The sequence below is a fragment of the Gossypium raimondii genome, chromosome 1 (assembly GCF_025698545.1).
Source record: "Gossypium raimondii isolate GPD5lz chromosome 1, ASM2569854v1, whole genome shotgun sequence".
In the NCBI taxonomy this organism is placed as follows: Eukaryota; Viridiplantae; Streptophyta; class Magnoliopsida; order Malvales; family Malvaceae; genus Gossypium; species Gossypium raimondii.
Genome location: NC_068565.1, coordinates 3,546,085 through 3,565,621, shown reverse-complemented (window position 1 = coordinate 3,565,621; position 19,537 = coordinate 3,546,085). Strand labels below are relative to the sequence as shown.

Genomic DNA, 19,537 nt, shown 5'->3' with positions numbered 1-19,537 from the left:
GGTCAAGGATGTGTTTGTGGGAGGGAGTATTGTTACGGGATAGAATAATAGCAGGAAAAAGAATTAGCTAAAATTGATTTAGTTACTGAAAACGGGGAGTTTTGGGTATTAGTTAAACGGTGAGTTTTAGTTGTTAATTGGACGGTGCGTTTTGGTGAGTATTAGTTACTGTTTGTTATGTTTTCTTTTGCTTGAAATATGCAAGTGCTGCATGGGAAGGAGGTTATCGAATTACAGAAGAATTTTGTTATCTGTTTTCTCCTCTCTTTCTTCCTCCAAATTCTCTGCTCGATTTCAGTTCTTATTAGGCTTTATATAGCCGAATAAAATAAAATCAAAAAGCTATTTACATTCTGTTATTTGCGATTGTTGTTGCCTCGCTACTTTTCTGTTTGTAATTTTCGCAATTTTTTTGCGTCTGTTTTGCCATTTGTTGCGCAGGTTAGCTGGAGGCGAGGTGTACGTGGGGGAGGTTGTGCGTGACTGCTGCGCGTGGGGAGTGGCGGCAGTCGGTTTGGCTGAAGGTAGTTGGAGGCGGCGGCTAAGGCTTGCAGCCTAGGGGTTTTTAATTTTTAGTTTTGTTTTGGGCTTGGGTTTGTAATTGGGTATTGGGCTAATGTTGGTTTGGGTTATGATTTGGGCCTTGCTGGCCCAATGTAAATGGACATTTAAAATTGGATTTCTATTTTTTTATTTTAATTTGGTTTATTAGGTCTAGGCCAAAATTGGCCCATTACAGTTGGCATTATTGTTTTGTTGTTGACATGTCTAGTTTCTTTGTGCATTTCCTCCAACTCCAATTTCTTCCTCAATCTCGTCACATACATTTCATGAACCTTTGATGAACAAAGAAATAAAAGGAATTTTTGTAACAAAAACAATACAAAAAAGTTCAATCCAAGTTCAAAAATAAAGAAAAAAAGATTCAATTTTTATTCTTAGTAGAAGATGAATGAATTACCAAATAGAGGTAGACGAGAGACAGGAAATAAGCAAGTGGATGGCAAAGATTGAATTGAGAAAGCATCCAAAGCAGCAACAAAACTAATCCAACATGAAGCATTATTGAAATCTCCATCAAACCCATTTCTAAAACTATTAAAACAGAAAAATACCCACTTCCACAAAAATCACAACTTTTCACTCCTTTTCTCCATAACCTAAAATCACTACCGTTAAGGAATTAAAGAAATAAAAACTTTCATAGAGATTTTATTAAAAAAAGAAAAGAAAGAATCTGAATCAAAACTTGAATTTCAAATGGTGTGCTTTGTCTGAAATGAATGCGTAATCTTGAATGACAGTTATATTACACTAAGCAAAACTTACTTCCTATGTACAATCTATTAATTATGTATACATGCACTGGGTTTAATGTACAATTCTATATATAAATTTTAATAATTTTATATATGAAATTTTGATATGATCCAATTCTTATAAATTATTAACACAATTATTGATATAACATCATTTTATATTTATATATTGCACACTTAAATAATTATATTTATTCAATATAAAAATAAATTGATGTTTTATTTCTTTAAATGTTTATGGTTAAATTAAAATTAAAGTTTCAAGTATATATTTGAACCACAATTAGAGTTACACGTGTATAATTACACCAAATTAAAATTTATATATACAATTGCAAATTAAATCAAAGTCCATACATAATTTTAGAATTGATCTCTTTTCTTTTAATTTAATTAAATATTAAGTACTTATATTTGATTAAAAATGGTTTTCAGTATGGTTAAAAATGTTATTTTGTGACCCAAATTCTAAGAGATTGCTTGCAAGTCAAGTTAAACAAAATATATCTTCTTTCTAGAAGATTTAATATTTATGAGTATAATATATTTACCATTTATTAGCATAATATATTTGACTTTGATTAGAATTAGGGTTTTTTCAACCTATAAATAGATATAGTCGAAACTCCTCTTGTAAATCATTCGAATTCTACATAGTGAATTTTCTTCTCACCTGCCCGTGGTTTTTTTCGAAAGGGTTTCCACGTAAAAATCTGTGTGTTCTTTATTTTTATTTCTCTTTTCTTTGTGATATATTATCATTATCGACATTCTATTTTCACAAATTGGTATCAGAGCTTTCGATTTGTTCATCTCAATCACGGTAATGGCGTATTTGAAGTATGAAATTTCGCTGTTGGATCGCAAAACCAGATTCGCGTTGTGGTAGATAAAGATGCAGGTAGTTCTTGCACAGATAGACTTAGAGGAAACCCTGCTAGGGATAGATAAGATGCCTTCAACATTGACGGTGGAAGAGAAGAACCGCAAGGATCGAAACGTGTTAACACAGTTACATCTGCACTTGTCTAATGAAATTTTACAGGATGTGATAAAGGAGAATACCACCGCTAGATTATGAAAGAGGTCGGAACAAATATTTATGTCAAAAACTCTAACTAGCAAGCTGCATATGAAGCAGCGTTTTTATGCTCATCGTTTGGAGGAAGGTGCGTCTGTGCACGAACACTTAACAATGTTTAAAGAAATTCTCTCAAACTTGGAAGCCATGGAGGTTCAGTATGATAAGGAAGATCTAGAGTTGATTCTACTTTGTTTGTTGTCCCCGTTTTATTCAACCTTTAGAGATGCCATTTTATATAGCCTTGAGTCTCTCACAATTGATGAGGTTTATGATTCTTTAACCTTATATGATAAGATGAAACATCTTGTAGTTAAAACTAACTCTCAGTGAGAGGGTTACATTGTTCATAGAAGATAAGATCGGAATGTTGATAATGATCATGGAACGACACAAGAATGGAATCCTCACGGTAAATCTAAAGGTAGATCAAAGTCTTCAAACAGAGGTAAATCTTGTAACTTCTGCAAGAAGAAAGGGCACATTAAATCTGAGTGCTATAAGCTACAAAACAATATCAAAAGGGAGGTTGCGAATCAAAATGGAAAACAACCAGAAAATTTTGGTAAAATTGATGTTGTAGAAGACTACAGCGATGGTGAACTTTTAGTCGTTTCTATCTACAATTCTAAAGTGAGCGAGGAGTGAGTCATTGATTCGGGCTACACCTTCTACATGAGTCCCAATCAGGATTGGTTTACAACTTACGAAACAGTGTTTGAAGGTGTTGTTTTGATGGGAAATAATGCTTCATGTAGAATTGTAGGTGTTGGAGCAATTAAAGTTAAGATGTTTGATGGACTTGTCAGACACTTAGTGACGTACGACATGTTCCAAAATTGAAGAGAAAGTTAATTTCGTTGAGTGCATTTGATTCAAAAGGGTACAAATACACAACTGAAAGTGGAGTTTTTAAAGATTTCCAAAGGTTCCCTCGTTGTAATGAAATGGCAGAGAAAAACTGCAAAGTTATATGTTTTGCAAAGTTTTATTGTTACTGGTGATACAGCTGTCGCATCCTCTTCCTTGTCAGATGATGATATTACTAAACTTTGGCATATATACCTAGGGCATATGAGTGAGAATGACATGGCATAATTGGGAAAAAGATGACTTCTTCTTGGGCAAGGATTTTACAAACTGAAGTTCTGTGAGAATTACGTTTTTGGGAAGCAAAAGAGAATTCAATTCACTAGAGGAATCCATAACACGAAAGAAACATTAGAGTATATTCATTTTGATCTGTGAGGGCCATCCAGAGTGCCTTCGAGAGATGGAGCTAATTATATGCTAACTTTTATTTATGGTTTTTCCAGAAAAGTTTGGGAGTTCTTTTTAAAGCAGAAAAGCGATGTCTTTTTTGCATTTAAGTCTTGGAAAACTATGGTTGAAAAATAGACTGGAAAACAAATAAAATACCTCCACACAAACAGTGGCTTAGAGTTCTACTCTGATGAGTTTAATAAATTGTGCAAGTTAGAAAGGATTGTGAGACACCTGACAGTTCGTTATACTCCACAGCAAAATAGCATTGCAGAACGAATGAACAAAATGATCATGGAGAAGGTTTGATGTATGTTGTCAAATGCCAACTTACCAAAGTCATTTTGGGCCGAAGTAGCCTCTACTGCATGTTTTTTGATCAACCGATCTCCATCCGTTGCCATTGAGAAAAAGACTCCACAAGAGGTATGGTTTGGTAATCCTGCTGACTATTCTGATTTAAAGATCTTTGGGTGTCCTGCGTATGCTCATGTTGATAATGGAAAATTGGAATTGAGATCCATTAAATATGTTTTTCTTGGTTATAAAGCTGGTGTAAAAGGGTATAAGTTATGGTGTCCTAAAAATAGAAATGTTGTGATTAGTAGAGATGTTGTTTTTTATGAAACTGTTATGTGATGTAACACCCCTAACCCGTATCCGTCGCTGAATTAGGGTTACGAGGCATTACCGAACAAATTCAACAATGTTAAAACCAAACTGATCACAACGTAAAAATTTAATTACTTTCGCATAGCTATTATAATTTACAATCAAAATGTAATTAACATCATACTCAAACCTATACATGCCATAAGATTGAGTTCAAATATTTAACAAAATACCAAAAGAAGTCGATAGTGTGATGGACTATCTTGATGATCCCGAGCTCAAACGCGTCTCCAAAATCTATAAAAGCAAATGGACGAAAACAAACAAAGTAAGCTTTTATAGCTTAGTAAGTCTACAACATAACTAAATGTATATAAATATATAAATAAAGTTACTTTTTAATCTATTTCATTGAGATTTCAATTAACACGAATAACTAATATTTATATATTATTGTACTCGAGACCATTTCATTTATAGACGATATGCATACACGTCGAAAGCGATCAATTGAATATATATTTTATACCAAACAACATTACAACGAATGTATACAATCGAGCATATATATATTATACACATATCATAACCGAATGTGTATGAATACTCATTTTAAACTTTAAACCAATACAAATCTAATACATATGAACGAATGCATTCATTTTCATCAAATACTTATAAACCAAGGTATATATATATATCTCGAATGCATATATAGTTACTAATCAAATATGTGTACGAATATTTAAAAGTATATATTTATCAAATGCATAATCCCGAGCATATATATATTTCTCAATTGTATAAGCGGATATATATATATATAATCATCAAACGCACTTAGCCAAATGTATATATATAAATATACTTATCAATTAAATATATCCAAAATCATATAATTGTACACCTAATCACATACTTAAAAGCAGATTCACCTAAGCATTTAGCACCTTTAGGCTTTAAGCTCGATTCAAGACACCAAGCACTTAGCCCGCTAGACATATAGTCTGAAATATTTCACCCATTAAGCACGCTAGACATATAGTCTCAAGTGTTTCACCGCAATAAGCACGCTAAGCGCTATGCTTGAAAATCTCAATTTTCCCATATATAGAATAATTTCCTCAAATACTTATTAACAAAAACACACATTCATTGTAGTCCATATTCAATCACAAAAGAGTTTATGAATCATACATTCGATTCAATTCAAGAATCATACACAAATATACATTTAGATATATTCGAACTCCCAAGTACGTTTTAACATTTATACCTTAAAATATAATCAAGACTTATTCATATATATATATAGATGTTCCAACTCCATATACTTACTTATTCAAATTATCGTACAATTACAACATACATACTTTTAATCAAACCCAAATGTTTTTACATACATCTATATGTTCGAAACTTATGTATACATATGTATTATACATATCTTTAATTTAAGCAAGAATTTATACATGTTTTACTTACATATATTTGAATCTTAAGTGCACATATATATAACTCTCATACAACCAACCAAATTCAAGTATATGTATACATATAGATACATATATAATTATTTGAATTTATATATATATAACTTTATACCATTCAAACTTTAACTTAGTTCAAAAATTTATATAAGCATATACCTATATATTTGAACATTGTATATACATATTTATACCATTTATAATTTGAATTTATTCAATTAAATTACTTTTAATTATAGCTCAACAACAACATAATAGATATTCATACATATATATATATTGATTTAATAACATTAAATAGCTAATAGACTTACCTCGGACGATGGAAAATCGAAGTCGGACGATTATTCGACTAATTTGGCTTTTCGCCGATCTAACTCCGATTTCTTTGGTTCTCGATCTAAATATATTCAAAATAAGATAATTTATTTATTAACACATTCAATTTAATCCAAAAACACATAATTTGGCAAATTACTATTTTGCCCGTAATATTTACACTTTTTGCAATTTAGTCCCTATTGCATAAAACACAATTTATACAAAATTTGCCCATACCACACAAGGGCCGAATATTCATGGTTCTCATACAAGTCCACACATTGCATTTATTTCACACTTTAGTTCCCCAAAAATTTAATTTCACAATTTAGCCCTATTTACTCAATTTCACTAAAAATTCCAATACAAAATATATTAATCTAACAAATATATTTCATATTTCACCTACTAACATCATAAAACTCAAGCATTCATCAATGGCACATTTCAAAATCATCCACAATTCACAAAATTAAGATATGGGTTTTGAAGAACACGAAGCAACGATCTCAAAAACGTAAAAATTATCAAAAACCGAAGTAAAACATACCTTGAATTAAGCTTGTTAATGACCGGATGCCTCAAAGCTTTTAAACCCTATTTGTTTTTCTAACTTTCGGCAAAGGAAGAATGAAAATAATGGCTTCAATTGATTTATTATATCATATGTTTATTTAATTATTAGTTTACTATATTAACCTTTAATACAAATTATATAAACCTTATAATATAAGGTCATTTTTGACCATTATCACCCACTCACTACTTTATGGTCTTATTGCATCATAAGTCCTTCCATTTAAAAAGACAACAACAATTAGGTGCTTTTATAATTAACCCCTAAATTTTTATTTTTCGCGATTTAATCCTTTTATTTAATCGGACACTCAAACAACAAAATTAAAACACGAAAATTTCACACAATCAAATGCACACAAAGTAAACACACAAAATAATATTGAAATATTTTTAGGACTCAGATTTGTGGTCCCAAAACCACTATTCCGATTAGAGTCAAACCGGGTTGTTACATGTGACCTAACTTATCTCTTAAAGACTCTTCAAATAAAGAAAATCAAAAGCAGGTAGAGCATTAGATTAATCTAGAATCTACAACAGAGTCTACTCCTCAAGCCAGTACAAAAAAATTTAAAATAGAGCTGCTTCTTCACCATAATACTCTATCGCTAAAAACAGAACTAGAAGAGAAATTAAACCTCCAAAGAAGTATGCTAAGACTGATCTAGTTGCTTATGCTTTAAATGTGGCTGAAGATATAGATGCAAATCAAGAGCCATCTAATTATTCTGATGCGTTTAGCTATGAAGACTAAAAAAAAGTGGATGTTTGCTATGCAAGAGGAGATGGAATCACTCCACAAAAACAAAACATACGATCTTGTGAAACTTCCTAACGGTAAAAAAGTTGTTCATTGTAAATGGGTGTTTAAAGAGAAATAAGGGACTCCAGGAGTTGAAGAACCTAGATACAAAACAAAACTTGTTGCAAAGGGTTACAGTCAAATTTTAGGAGTGGACTTCACAGATGTGTTCTCCCCAATTGTGAAACATAGTTCGATTCGAGCTTTGCTTGGCATTGTGGCTATACATGATTTAGAGCTTGAACAGTTAGATGTAAAAACTGTATTTTTGTATGGAGAACTTGAGGAGGATATTTACATGTAACAACCAGAGGGTTTTACAGTCTCAGAAAAAGAGGACTATGTTTGCTTGCTAAAAAAATCCCTTTACAGTTTGAAACAGTTAGCAAAACAGTGTTACAAAAGGTTTGGTTCCTTTATAACTTCTCATGATTTTAAAAAAAGTAGCTTTGACAGTTGTGTTTACTTTAAGAAAAACAGTGATGGTTCTTTTGTGTATCTACTCATTTATGTTGATGACATGTTGATAGCAACAAAAGATAAAGGAGAGATAAGAAAGGTCAAAGCCTAACTAAGTGAAGAATTTAAGATGAAAAATTTGGGACCAACAAAGAAGATACTTGGTATGGAGATTCTCAGAGATAGAAAAGTAAGTAAATTGTACCTAAGTCAAAAGGGGTAATTGAGAAAGTTCTTAGCAGATTCAATATGCAGAATGCTAAGCCTGCTAGTACTCTTTTAGCAGCCCATTTCAGACTTTCATCAGCTTTGTCTTCACAATCAGATGATGAGATTGAGTACATGTCACATGTTCCATACTCTAGTACAGTAGGATCTCTCATGTATGTTATGGTTTGTTCATGTCCATATTTATCATATGCAGTTAGTGCAGTTAGCAGATACATGGTGAATCTCGGTAAAAAATATTGGAAAACAATTTAGTAGATTTTAAGATACTTACGAGGTATTGCTGATGTTTCCTAACAGTTTGGAAGAACTAGAGATGGAGTCATTGGGTATGTTGATGCTGATTTTGCTGAAGACCTTGATAGAAGAATATCTCTCATAGGTTATGTCTTTATAATTGGAGGTTGTGCAATCAATTGGAAAGCCACTTTGCAAACTACAGTTACTTTGTCAACCACTGAAGAGACTCTTTAGTGATCTCAATGAAGACCTTCAAATCAATATAGTATTTTGTGACAGTCAGAGTGACATCTTCCTTACAAAAGATCAAATGCTCCATGAGAGAACAAAACACATGGATGTTCGGTATCATTTTGTTCGTGATATTATTGCTCGTGATGATATTGTTGTGAGCAAAATTAGTACTCATGAAAATCCTGTAGATATGATGACTAAGTCACTTCCTATAACCAAGTTTGAGCATTGCTTAGACTTGATTAGTGTTCTTTGTTGAAGTTAAACCTTTAAGGGGTTTTATAGAAGAGGTGAAAAACTTGTTTGTTGAGAGTTCTCGATGAAGAAATTGTTCATTGAGAATTCGTGTCAAGGTGGAGATTACTAGAGTTGTGTGACCCAAATTCTAAGAGATTGCTTGCAAGTCGAGTTAAACAAAATATATCTTCTTTTTAGAAAATTTAGTATTTATGAGTATAATATATTTAGCATTTATTAGCATAATATATTTAGCATTTATTAGCATAATATATTTGACTTTGATTAGAATTAGTTTTTTTTCAACCTATAAATAGATGTAGTCGAAACTCCTTTTGTAAATCATTCAAATTCGACATAATAAACTTTCTTCTCCTCTGCTCGTGGTTTTTTCCCGAAAGGGTTTCTACGTAAAAATCTATGTGTTCTTTATTTTTATTTCTCTTTTCTTTGTGATTTATTGTCATTACCAACATTCTATTTTCACAAAAAAATTATTTAACACATGTTTTAAAATAATTAGTACAAATTATATAGGAATTAAAAAAGAGAGTAAAAACTTAAAAAATAAGATCCCTTCAAAATAAGCAAAAAATTTTGCTCTTTTTTATCATAAACAAGTCACAGAGTGGTTAAAAATTGGGTAAATTACACCAACAATCATCCAACTTCGATGCAGTTGACAAAACAGTCACTTAGGTTTAAATTCAGTCACTCAACTTTAAAAATTGACAAACTGGTCACTAACGTTACCAAAAAGTGACAAATCAGTCACCTACTAATATTTTCCGTTACAGACCTAAGGAGACAAGTGATGTGACCAGTTAACTAGCTAACATGGCCAACGAACTACCCACGTTGGATATGTCCACGTGGAAACCTTCCCAATTTAAGAAGAAATAGAAAAAAACCCTAATAACAGAAGAAGAAGAAGAAGAAGAAGAAGAAGAAGAAGAAGAAGAAGAAGAGACTGTAAAACCGTTAACGTTTTTTTCCCCGATATACTTTTTCTTCTTCCTTTAGTTGTTGCTATTGTGGATTAGAAACAATAGTTAACAAACCAGAGTGTTGGGTTAGAAATCAATTTCAGGTTCAAGATTGGTTAAGGATTAAAAAATCAAATTAAAAATCGATTAACAGGGTTAAGGGTTAGAAATTGATTGGTATTTTTCATCTGCAATTTTCATTTCACTTTGTTGCGAGATTTCTCACTTCAAGATTTCATCTTTTCATCTTTCTAGGTTTTATTCAAAAATAAGAAATTATTTCTCATTTCATGAGGAAGATCTGATATTTTTTTCTTCATTTCCTGTAAAATCCAATACTGAGAGAACATCTTTTTTGTGATTAAACCCCTTTCTCTATTTGGGATGTCAAAATCTACTAAACCTGAAGATAGGTCTAAATCTGATACAAATTTATTCAAGATCTGTACTTTTTTCCTTCTTAATGCTTGTTGCATTGACTGTAACCTTAAGCTGTCGGATTGTCGATCCCCACCACGATGTCTTTACTATTTCAACTGAGTTGGAGTCAACCAAGGTCCTAATCCTGAAGATAGGTCTAAATATGAAGATAGGTCTACTAAACCTGAAGATAGGTCTAAATCTGATACAAATTTATCCAAGATCTGTACTTTTTTTTCTTATTTTGGCCATACTTAGCAAACTTTATTTATCGTCCCTCCAATGTGACTGTTCTCATGAAGAGGTTACTTAGACCCTTGATAAGCATTCAAATGCTTGTTGCATTGACTACAACCTTAAGCTGTCGAATTCTCGATCCCTACCGTGGTGTCTTTCCTATTTAAACTGAGTTGGAGTCAACCAAGGTCTTAATACAATGCCCACAAACCCAAATTTTTATCTCCACTCTGCTCAAGTTTGCATCTATTGATATAGGCGAAGCAAAATCCAAGCTTGAAATAAAGCGGCTACTGGAAAGGGACTTTCCTAGTCAAGGAAGGCAAAGGAACTTTGCAACTTTGAGGAGCTTCAGTCATCATGATGCCAAGTCCAGAAATTCTAATGGATTTCTGGTATTACTTAGGTCCCCAAATTGGTGCAACTTTCTATTTTTTCTTCCTCTTCTTCTTCTTCTTCTTCTATTGCCTAAACCCTAAAGTGATGCTAAAAGGGGTTGTTTAAATTGTTGCTTAGTGTCCAACTGGTTGGTTAATGACAACAAGGAAGCCGTCAACTGCCATGTCACTTTTCTGTTATGTCTATAATAAAAAATGGTTAAAAGGACAGTTTTGTCATTTTTTGAAAGTTGAGTGACTGAATTAAAACCTAAGTTACTGTTTTGTCAGCTGTATCAAATTTGAATGACTGTTGGTATAATTACCCTTAAAAATTACCAATTGTGATTAATTTATATCTAACAGATGACTAAAACATGTGAAAGAAAATAATACTCCAATCAAATGTAGTATAATTGTTATATTATTTTTCTTATTTAATATTAACAAGATTTTTAATATTTATTTATAAATTTTTCATTATTATTTTACCCAATAATAATCTATTTTATTATTACTATTCATTTATAGTGTCTGAGACTCATATTCTAATAATATATTAATTATTATTCTATAAAGGAAATGATGAATGAGATTAAATTAAACTTGTTTTTTTTAAATTGAATTTAGTAAAATTAAAATTTTTAATGAAAGATTTTTTTAAAGAAATGGAAATTACGTATGTTTGATTAGATCTGTCCATGAGTCAAGTTGGGTTTTGACAAAATTTTAGACCTATTTGATAGGTTCGGGTTCGGCTTGACCTAAAAAATGAGCCTAAAATTTTGTTCAAGCTAACCTAAATAAAAATGATAAAACCCAAGTCAAGACCGGCTCACCCGTATTAAAATTTTTTTATATCATTTAAAAATATATAATTAATCAAGAACACTAAAAACATTAAAACAAATGTTTTTCAACAAATTGAAAATAAATTAAAAATATTTGTACTTAAAAAACACTAAAATATGTGCAACTTGACAAGAAAATGCCTCTAAAATAGTAGCAAAATTAACAATAAAATAAGAATTATACAATATCCAAACAATAATAATAAAATAGTAGCAACATAATAGTGAAATGACAGTAAGGCAGTGAGAAAACAACAATTTTTTTTACAAATTTGGGCTGAGCCTAAACAAAAAAGTCTTACTTAAGGCTCGACTTGTTTTCTAAACATGCATTATTTTTTCCCAAACCCATTTTTCAGGTAGGGCTTCGACTAGGCTTAGTGGCCCCGACCCATGGGCAGGTCTAGGTTTGATTTATTGGGTTTCAAGTTACATAGTTAGGGATATTACTATTAAGTACTTGTTAAATCTATACTTAAATTAAATTTTTGGTTGAGTTCGTATCATGAGTCAATTAGTCATGAAATCAATTGAGATATTACTAAAATATCATTTCATATACAAAGTAAGAAATATTAAATATGAGAGTGTTCTTATTTTTTCATATCTTTTTAATAAAATAATACTATGATAAAATTTGAACCGAAACATATACATATCAAAATTTTAATATTACCATTTCAATTAAAGTATTATTTAATTTTTATATAAAATTTTAATTTCTTACCTAACTTTCTTCCCTGGTATCATATTATACCACAAATGCCATAAATATAATTAAGACGGTGTTTGCAATATCATAAGGAACATACCATGGTATGAAGTTCAAGTACTTGTTTTAAATGCTAGGAACATAGCATGCTACACCTCAACCTTCATAAAATTGCAAAGTTTTCCCTTAATTTGGTATTTTTAATGTTGTTGACTTTTTATATATATATTTGCAGTTAGAAAATTTATTATATATATTTAAAAATTAAATGTATATATTTTAAAAATCATTATTAGTCTTTTATAATTCACGGGATAATCCATGTCGGATATTAAAATAAGAAAAATAGTATCCTCTTTCATGTCACTTGTAACAATTTCTTTTACTATAATTTATACTTCACATTGGACCAAACCAATTGATTTTGAACCTATTTAGACTAAATGGCTATAGTACTACCTGTACAAATAACGTTTTAATGCATTTATTTTCTTTTGGATCTTAAATTTTTGGTGTTTTATCCTGAATTTTTGAATTTTTTACAAGTGATTTAAAAGAGGATAATTTTTTTCTTATTTTAATATCTCACATGGGATGTGTTATAAATGGCTAAAATATTTTTTTTAAGAAATATTTAAGAAAATCTTATAGTTAGGATTAAATTGGTCAATTTTGTAAATATGGAGGCCAAATTTATTAATTTTTTATGTTTAAGACCAAATTGATAAAATATGTAAATATTAGTGGGATAATTTTGTTACTAGACTAATAAAAAAACCACATAAGCTCAAGGTAATTAAAATATTTAATTTTGAAAAGTTTAGCGACTAAATCAAAAAATTAATAGTTGGGTGACCATTTTATAGTTTACTAGTAAATAATAATTTTCCACTTGTCCAAGTCATCATTTAATAGAATTTTCACATTTCAAAATGTATAAAAACTAAATTTTCCATTTTTCAGTAGATGAACCGAAATACAATTTACCACTAGGTACAGGAGCTTCCTTAGTATTTTTACCAATTATATATAAACTCTACCTCAAGCACCTATTCTGTTTTTCAGGTTTTCTTTTTGTGCAATTTGTAAAACTCTTATAATTTTTGTAGTGTAACTAATAAAAATAAAGGATAATATAAATTTTGGCCCTGAACTTGACAATTAGGTTTACTTTGGTACTTGTAAATCTTTTGGTCCACTGTGGCATCTAGACTTGGCAACCAAGTCTATTATGGTCTCTTAAACTTGAATTCTATTAAGATTTGATAATGTGATCAGTGTTACTAGTATAGGAGTGGATTGGATGGTTAGACTGATGGGATTGAGAGTCGATCAATATAATGGTTTGAACAAAGAGGTTGAATCAATTAAATAAAAAAAAACTTGAAATTGGTAAAAAAAAACTAAGAAAAACCCCAGCTGTTGACGATGTTTAATCTGTTTAATAAATCTTGTTTTCTATTTTTTTCGAACTTTATGAATGTTTAATGATTTATTTAATTATTATTGGTCCGACAGTCGAACTGATCAAACTAGTTGAATCGAGTAGTAGTGGTCTGACTGGTTCAATTATCAATTTGATTATTAAAATAATGAATGTGACACTTAGAGATTGTACCACGCCATTCTCTAAAAATATATATTTTTAATTTTTAAGTGATGATGTAACACAATCTCCGAGAGTTGCATCATAAAACTTTCATATTTTTTAAGTTTAGGAACCAAAATATACTTAGTTGTGAAGTTCAAGTGTCAAAGTAGAGCAAAAAGGATATATGTACTAAAGTGCACCTAACTATTAAGATTAGGAGTCAAAAATTATATTATTCCTAAATAATAATATGGAATGCATGTAGAATTAAAATAAATTTAGTGGGCTGCACACTGCCTGTTTAGGATTCGTCTTTCCTTTTTTTCCTTTCCTGTGTTGACCGGATCGCCCACCCGGCCTAACTCGATTTAGGTCAGGTTTGGATAAATATTTTTATAGTTTAATTTAAATAATAAAAAAAATTTAAAATTTAAATTTAAATTTAATTATAAAAATATGTAAAATATCAATTAAAAACATTTTTAATATTTTCGAATAAAAAACGAGCTTTTGGGTGAGTTGGATCAAAAACAGGCTAGGACTTAGAAATTTTTTGAAGCTGAACTTCGGTTCGACTTGACCTGATCCATAGACACCTCTATGCTAAACCGATTTCATTTAAAATAAAACGGAATTTGAAGTCTCTTCATGTATTTTCAAATTTAAGTTTTTAAATTAATTTAAGTAGATTGTTTTAGAAAATTAAAATTTAGAAATAGAATTTAGTTTTGAATTTAAACTTAAATAAATAGAAATTATATCTTATATTTAATTTGTTTTATTTTAAATTCAAGTAATTATTTGAAAAGTAGTGAAGTATTCGTGGAATAAAATAAAAAGAATCTATACAATTGGGCATTGAGCCGCCTTGCTTGACACTTCTAACTATGAACTTACTTTTTAGAAAGATGCAACAAATAGTTGTCTTACATAACACAAAAGGTTGGTCCCAGCCACTTAAATGTTTTTGTGCTTCAAAAAAGACTAAAGACTTGCGTTCTCTTGGTCCTCCTCATTGTAATTGGAGTTTATTAAGGTGATAAAGGTTGATCTACAAGCATATGGTCCAAATTTATTTAAAATTTTTTCAATAATATTAAAATTTCTTTTTCTTTTGCTTGCATGGCACTGTTCTTGGAATTAGATGTGATTTGATTGAGGTGTTTCCCAGAAAAAAGATAAAAGAATAAAAGGTGTAAACAATTTATTGAAAATAAAATATTCATCCCAAATAAAGCTGAAGAGTAGTCAAAATCTTGTGTCCCCATTAATGCTTCTTCTCCCACTGAAGTTTTCTTATATATTTCCCTGATTTAGTTAGAAACTTAATCATTAACCCCCATTATTGTTCTTCTTCCTTACCCAAAATTTTAGCATGCCAAAATTAAAAGCAAAACTGCCATTGTTGGGTCACCTAATGCCCGCTTTTGCTTTATTTGTAATTCTATTTCCTGCTGTTTGTTTTGCTAGGCATCTTGACTGCGGCTCTACTTTCTGTGGGAATTTGAATATCAGTTTTCCATTCCGATTAAAAAACCAACCTCTCCACTGTGGTCCTTATGGCTTTGAACTTGAGTGTGAGAATAACAATCGCACCACTTTGGTTGGGAGAGGAGGGAAATTCTCTGTCCAACAAATCTTTTACGAAGATTATACAATACGAATGGTCGATGCGAGCTTGGACACTGATGATTGCAACTCCCTTCCTCTTAGTTCTGTATATCCTTCTTATTATACTTATAGTTATTCTTCTTCTTTTTCTAATAATTATTATTATTATTATAATAAATATTATAATGATATGAGGTTAGAGGGTAGCACTATTTATGTTATGAATTGTACGAAACCTATAAAATCATCACTTTATATTGAGGCTTCTCGTTGTACCATCAAATCCAATACCTCCTCTTCCATTCCAACTTCCTATTTTTATTTTTTAAATGAAAACACCCACCCATCTGATATCAATCAAGCTTGCACTATCAAAGCAGAGGTTCCAATTATGGTTAATAGTATAACAGGCATGTCTACGCTGGATATCTACAAAAAACTATCAGAGGGTTTTTGGGTCCAATGGAGATGCCGTTACCAGAGTTGTACTAGAAACAAAGTTTGGTTTAAAGATATGTAAGTTTCTTTAATAATTTAAGTTTGCATTTTGAGTGTGAATCATACTGGAATTTTTAGTTACAACATCTACTTTTTGTTTTGTTTTATTTTATGTTACATTTTTCACAATTAAATATTATGATGGTAATTAAGTATGATGATTTTGCATCTAAAATTGATCAACATCTAACAATCAAATGAACTAAAAGCATTTCTAATTTAGTATCTGCCTCTGCTTTCTCTGCTGTTTTGTCTTCTTTTTGGACAATTAGATACTGGCATGACTACCAGTGCAATGAAAACAAAAATTGGTTTACAGAAGTGTAGGTTTCTTCAACGATTTCAATTATATTCTGAGTGTGCATCGCTCTTTACATCATCAAACTGATATTTTTAGTTAAAACATTTGCCTTTGCTTTTTGTATGACTTACTTATTTTTCTTTTATTTCATGTTATTATTTTTTCACAATTAAATCTCATCATGCTAATTCTCATGTTTTTTACCTATAATTTATTAAGACATAACAATCAAATGAAAAAAAAAAAACCTAATAGCATTTCTAATTTAGTATCTGCCTCTGCTTTTGTATGACCTACCTATTTCTTTTATGTTTTTTTCGCAATTAAATTTTATTAGCTAATTAAAGATGATGTTTTTGTTCGTAAAATCTGTGCACTTCCCAATCATAGAAAAAATACCTTCATAGCTTTTTAGTAGTAATTACTATAATTACGGCAACAACTTTTATTAATAGAAATTTAATGGCCTGTTTCACTATATATATTAATAAAAATTAAATATATAATTTTATTAAATTTGTAAATTTAAATTTTATTAAAAAACATTTTCTTTAAATTGAATGCAACTGCCTCTGCTGTTTTGTCTTCTTTTATTCTATTAACTTATTTGGTAATTATACTTTCTTTAAATATTAGGACAATTCTAAAAGTATAGTTTTATGCACCAGTAAAATAATGTCACATCAACAAATTTTAAAAATAACAAAGTATTATTATACATTCAATTATATTTACTATCTTCTCCAACTTAATTTAGCTTTATTTAAATTACTTAAAATAATTAATTTTTAAATTATAAACAAACATTTCTTTCTTTTACAATTTTAGTTTAGATAATATCTTTTATTTTCGAAACACAAAAATTTGTATGCAATAGATGTTGCATACTTCTTACTATAAAAATACGTAAATTAACTGTTGTAATATTTGATATGTTATTAATACTCAGTTGTTAATAATTTTGTATAATCTTAGAAGACAATCTGCCAAAATTTCTTTTGGGTACATATAACATAATCTACTTTTATAATAAGCTAATTTGATCCCTTTTACTTTTTTTTTTCACACATAATTGGTGTGCCAATATATAATAAAATTTGTAACTTTATATATATTGTAATTTTAATATAAAATACATTAAAAAGAAATGTTAATACAGTGTTGCATAAAATTTACTCTTATGTTTAACTCATTGGTCCCATCTACAATAGCTTGGCTTATTTAGGTGTGCTGAATACTGCAGATTGTGGGCGGTGTCATATCGCATCAGTGTCTATTTTTGGTGCATTTCAGATGTAATTGATTACTATCATGGTATGGTTTTTTTTTTTTTTGGGTCGGCTGATGAGATGGTGTGATTTGCAGGTTTTATTTGTTTTTTACTGATCTTTGAACTTTTTACTCTCTGGTAATATTGATGTATCTTTTTGTTTTTGTGTTTCCACAGATACTGATCATACTTGTTTTGTTGTAACAGGTATACTTATGGCCTCAATTTTATATATATCCAAGACATTGAGAAATAGGGAAAAAAACTAAATATATATCCACATTTAATTTGAGAAAAAAATGAAAGATTCTTTATATTAATAATTTGATTTTAAGTTATAAAAACTACAAACCACTTTTTAAAAAATTTAAATCTATCTTAATTTTATCTTTTAAGGGAGCACGCGATTGTCACGTGTATAGACATTTTGAGAATGTAGATAATTCGTTTTTGACCTCACAAAGTACTAATGTTCTACAATACTTTCTTGTTTTTGAAGTTGGGGTCATCATATTGAGGGTTTTGCCTGGGATACTTTGTTTGTCTGGCCTTGTTATCTACAAATGGAGAAGAAGACATTTATCCATGGATGATAAGATTGAAGAGTTTCTTCAAAGCCACAATCTAGCACCAATTAGCTATTCTTTCAAAGAAATTAAAAAAATGACTAAAAATTTTAAAAATAAACTAGGTGAAGGGGGCTATGGTTCGGTGTTTAAGGGAAAGCTTCGTAGTGGACATCATGTGGCTATAAAACTGTTAGATAAGTCAAAGGGGAACGGCCAAGATTTTATAAATGAAGTTGCTTCTATCGGGAGAATTCATCATGCTAATGTGGTTAAACTTATTGGATTTTGCGTAGGGAGATCAAAGCAAGCTTTGGTATATGATTTCATGCCTAATGGATCTTTAGATAAAATCATATTTACAGAAGAAAATAAGAACACTTTGGGTTGGAAAAAATTGTTTGATATTGTGCTTGGTGTGGCTCAAGGAATTCACTACTTGCATCAAGGATGTGACATGCAAATTCTACATTTTGATATCAAGCCGCACAACATTCTTCTGGATGAGAATTTTAATCCAAAAGTTTCCGATTTTGGCCTTGCTAAATTGTATTCAGTAGAAGATAGCATTGTCTCTCTCACTGCAGCACGAGGAACAATAGGATATATTGCTCCTGAATTGGTTTACAAAAATCTTGGAGGCATCTCATACAAAGCCGATGTTTATAGTTTTGGAATGTTATTGATGGAAATAGTTGGAAGGAGAAAGAATGTGAATGCATTTGCTGACCACACTAGTCAAATATATTTTCCATCATGGATTTATGACCGATTGGATCAAGGAGAGGACATGGAGCTGGGAGATGTTTCTGATGATGAAAAAGTAATGGTGAGAAAGATGATAATAACAGCCTTTTGGTGCATACAATTATTACCTATTGATCGTCCTTCAATGAGCAAAGTACTAAAGATGCTTGAAGGAGATATTGAACTCTGTGAGATACCTCCTAAGCCATTCCATCAACTTCCTCTTGAAACATCGATGGAAGTCCATGGTTGTGAGAGCTCTGTTGATAAGCCAAGTACATCATCCTCGGCTGTTACTATAATTAATTCAAATGTCTAATGAGGTTGGAAATATCTCATTTCATTATCTCACCTTTATAGTTTTATATTAATTTTCTTTTATACGTATGTAGTATCTTATCATGTGTGTTGTATATGTCGGCAGATTTATATTTTTGTTCCCTATCAAAGTTTGCAGCGAGCATCCCAAATTATAGGAAAAAACTCCCTTTGTTTAGCCACCTAA

The 19,537-nt window shown here is 30.4% G+C and overlaps 1 protein-coding gene across 3 annotated transcripts; it reads left to right on the top strand.

The window, feature by feature from the left end:
* The first annotated feature begins 15,282 nt into the window (after window positions 1-15,282).
* Window positions 15,283-19,537, top strand: LOC105776219 (rust resistance kinase Lr10). 3 transcript variants are annotated; one of them, XM_012598765.2, is made up of 4 exons: window positions 15,284-16,166; window positions 17,693-17,763; window positions 17,897-17,926; window positions 18,219-19,537. In XM_012598765.2, the coding sequence occupies exons 1-4, from the start codon at window positions 15,415-15,417 to the stop codon at window positions 19,349-19,351; spliced, it is 1,986 nt and encodes a 661-aa protein (XP_012454219.1). In that variant the 5' UTR covers window positions 15,284-15,414; the 3' UTR covers window positions 19,352-19,537. The 3 variants fall into 3 exon arrangements, with proteins under 3 accessions (XP_052485778.1, XP_012454219.1, XP_052485779.1); XM_052629818.1 differs by lacking the exon at window positions 17,897-17,926 and having other exon boundaries at window positions 15,283-16,166; XM_052629819.1 differs by lacking the exon at window positions 17,693-17,763 and having other exon boundaries at window positions 16,079-16,166.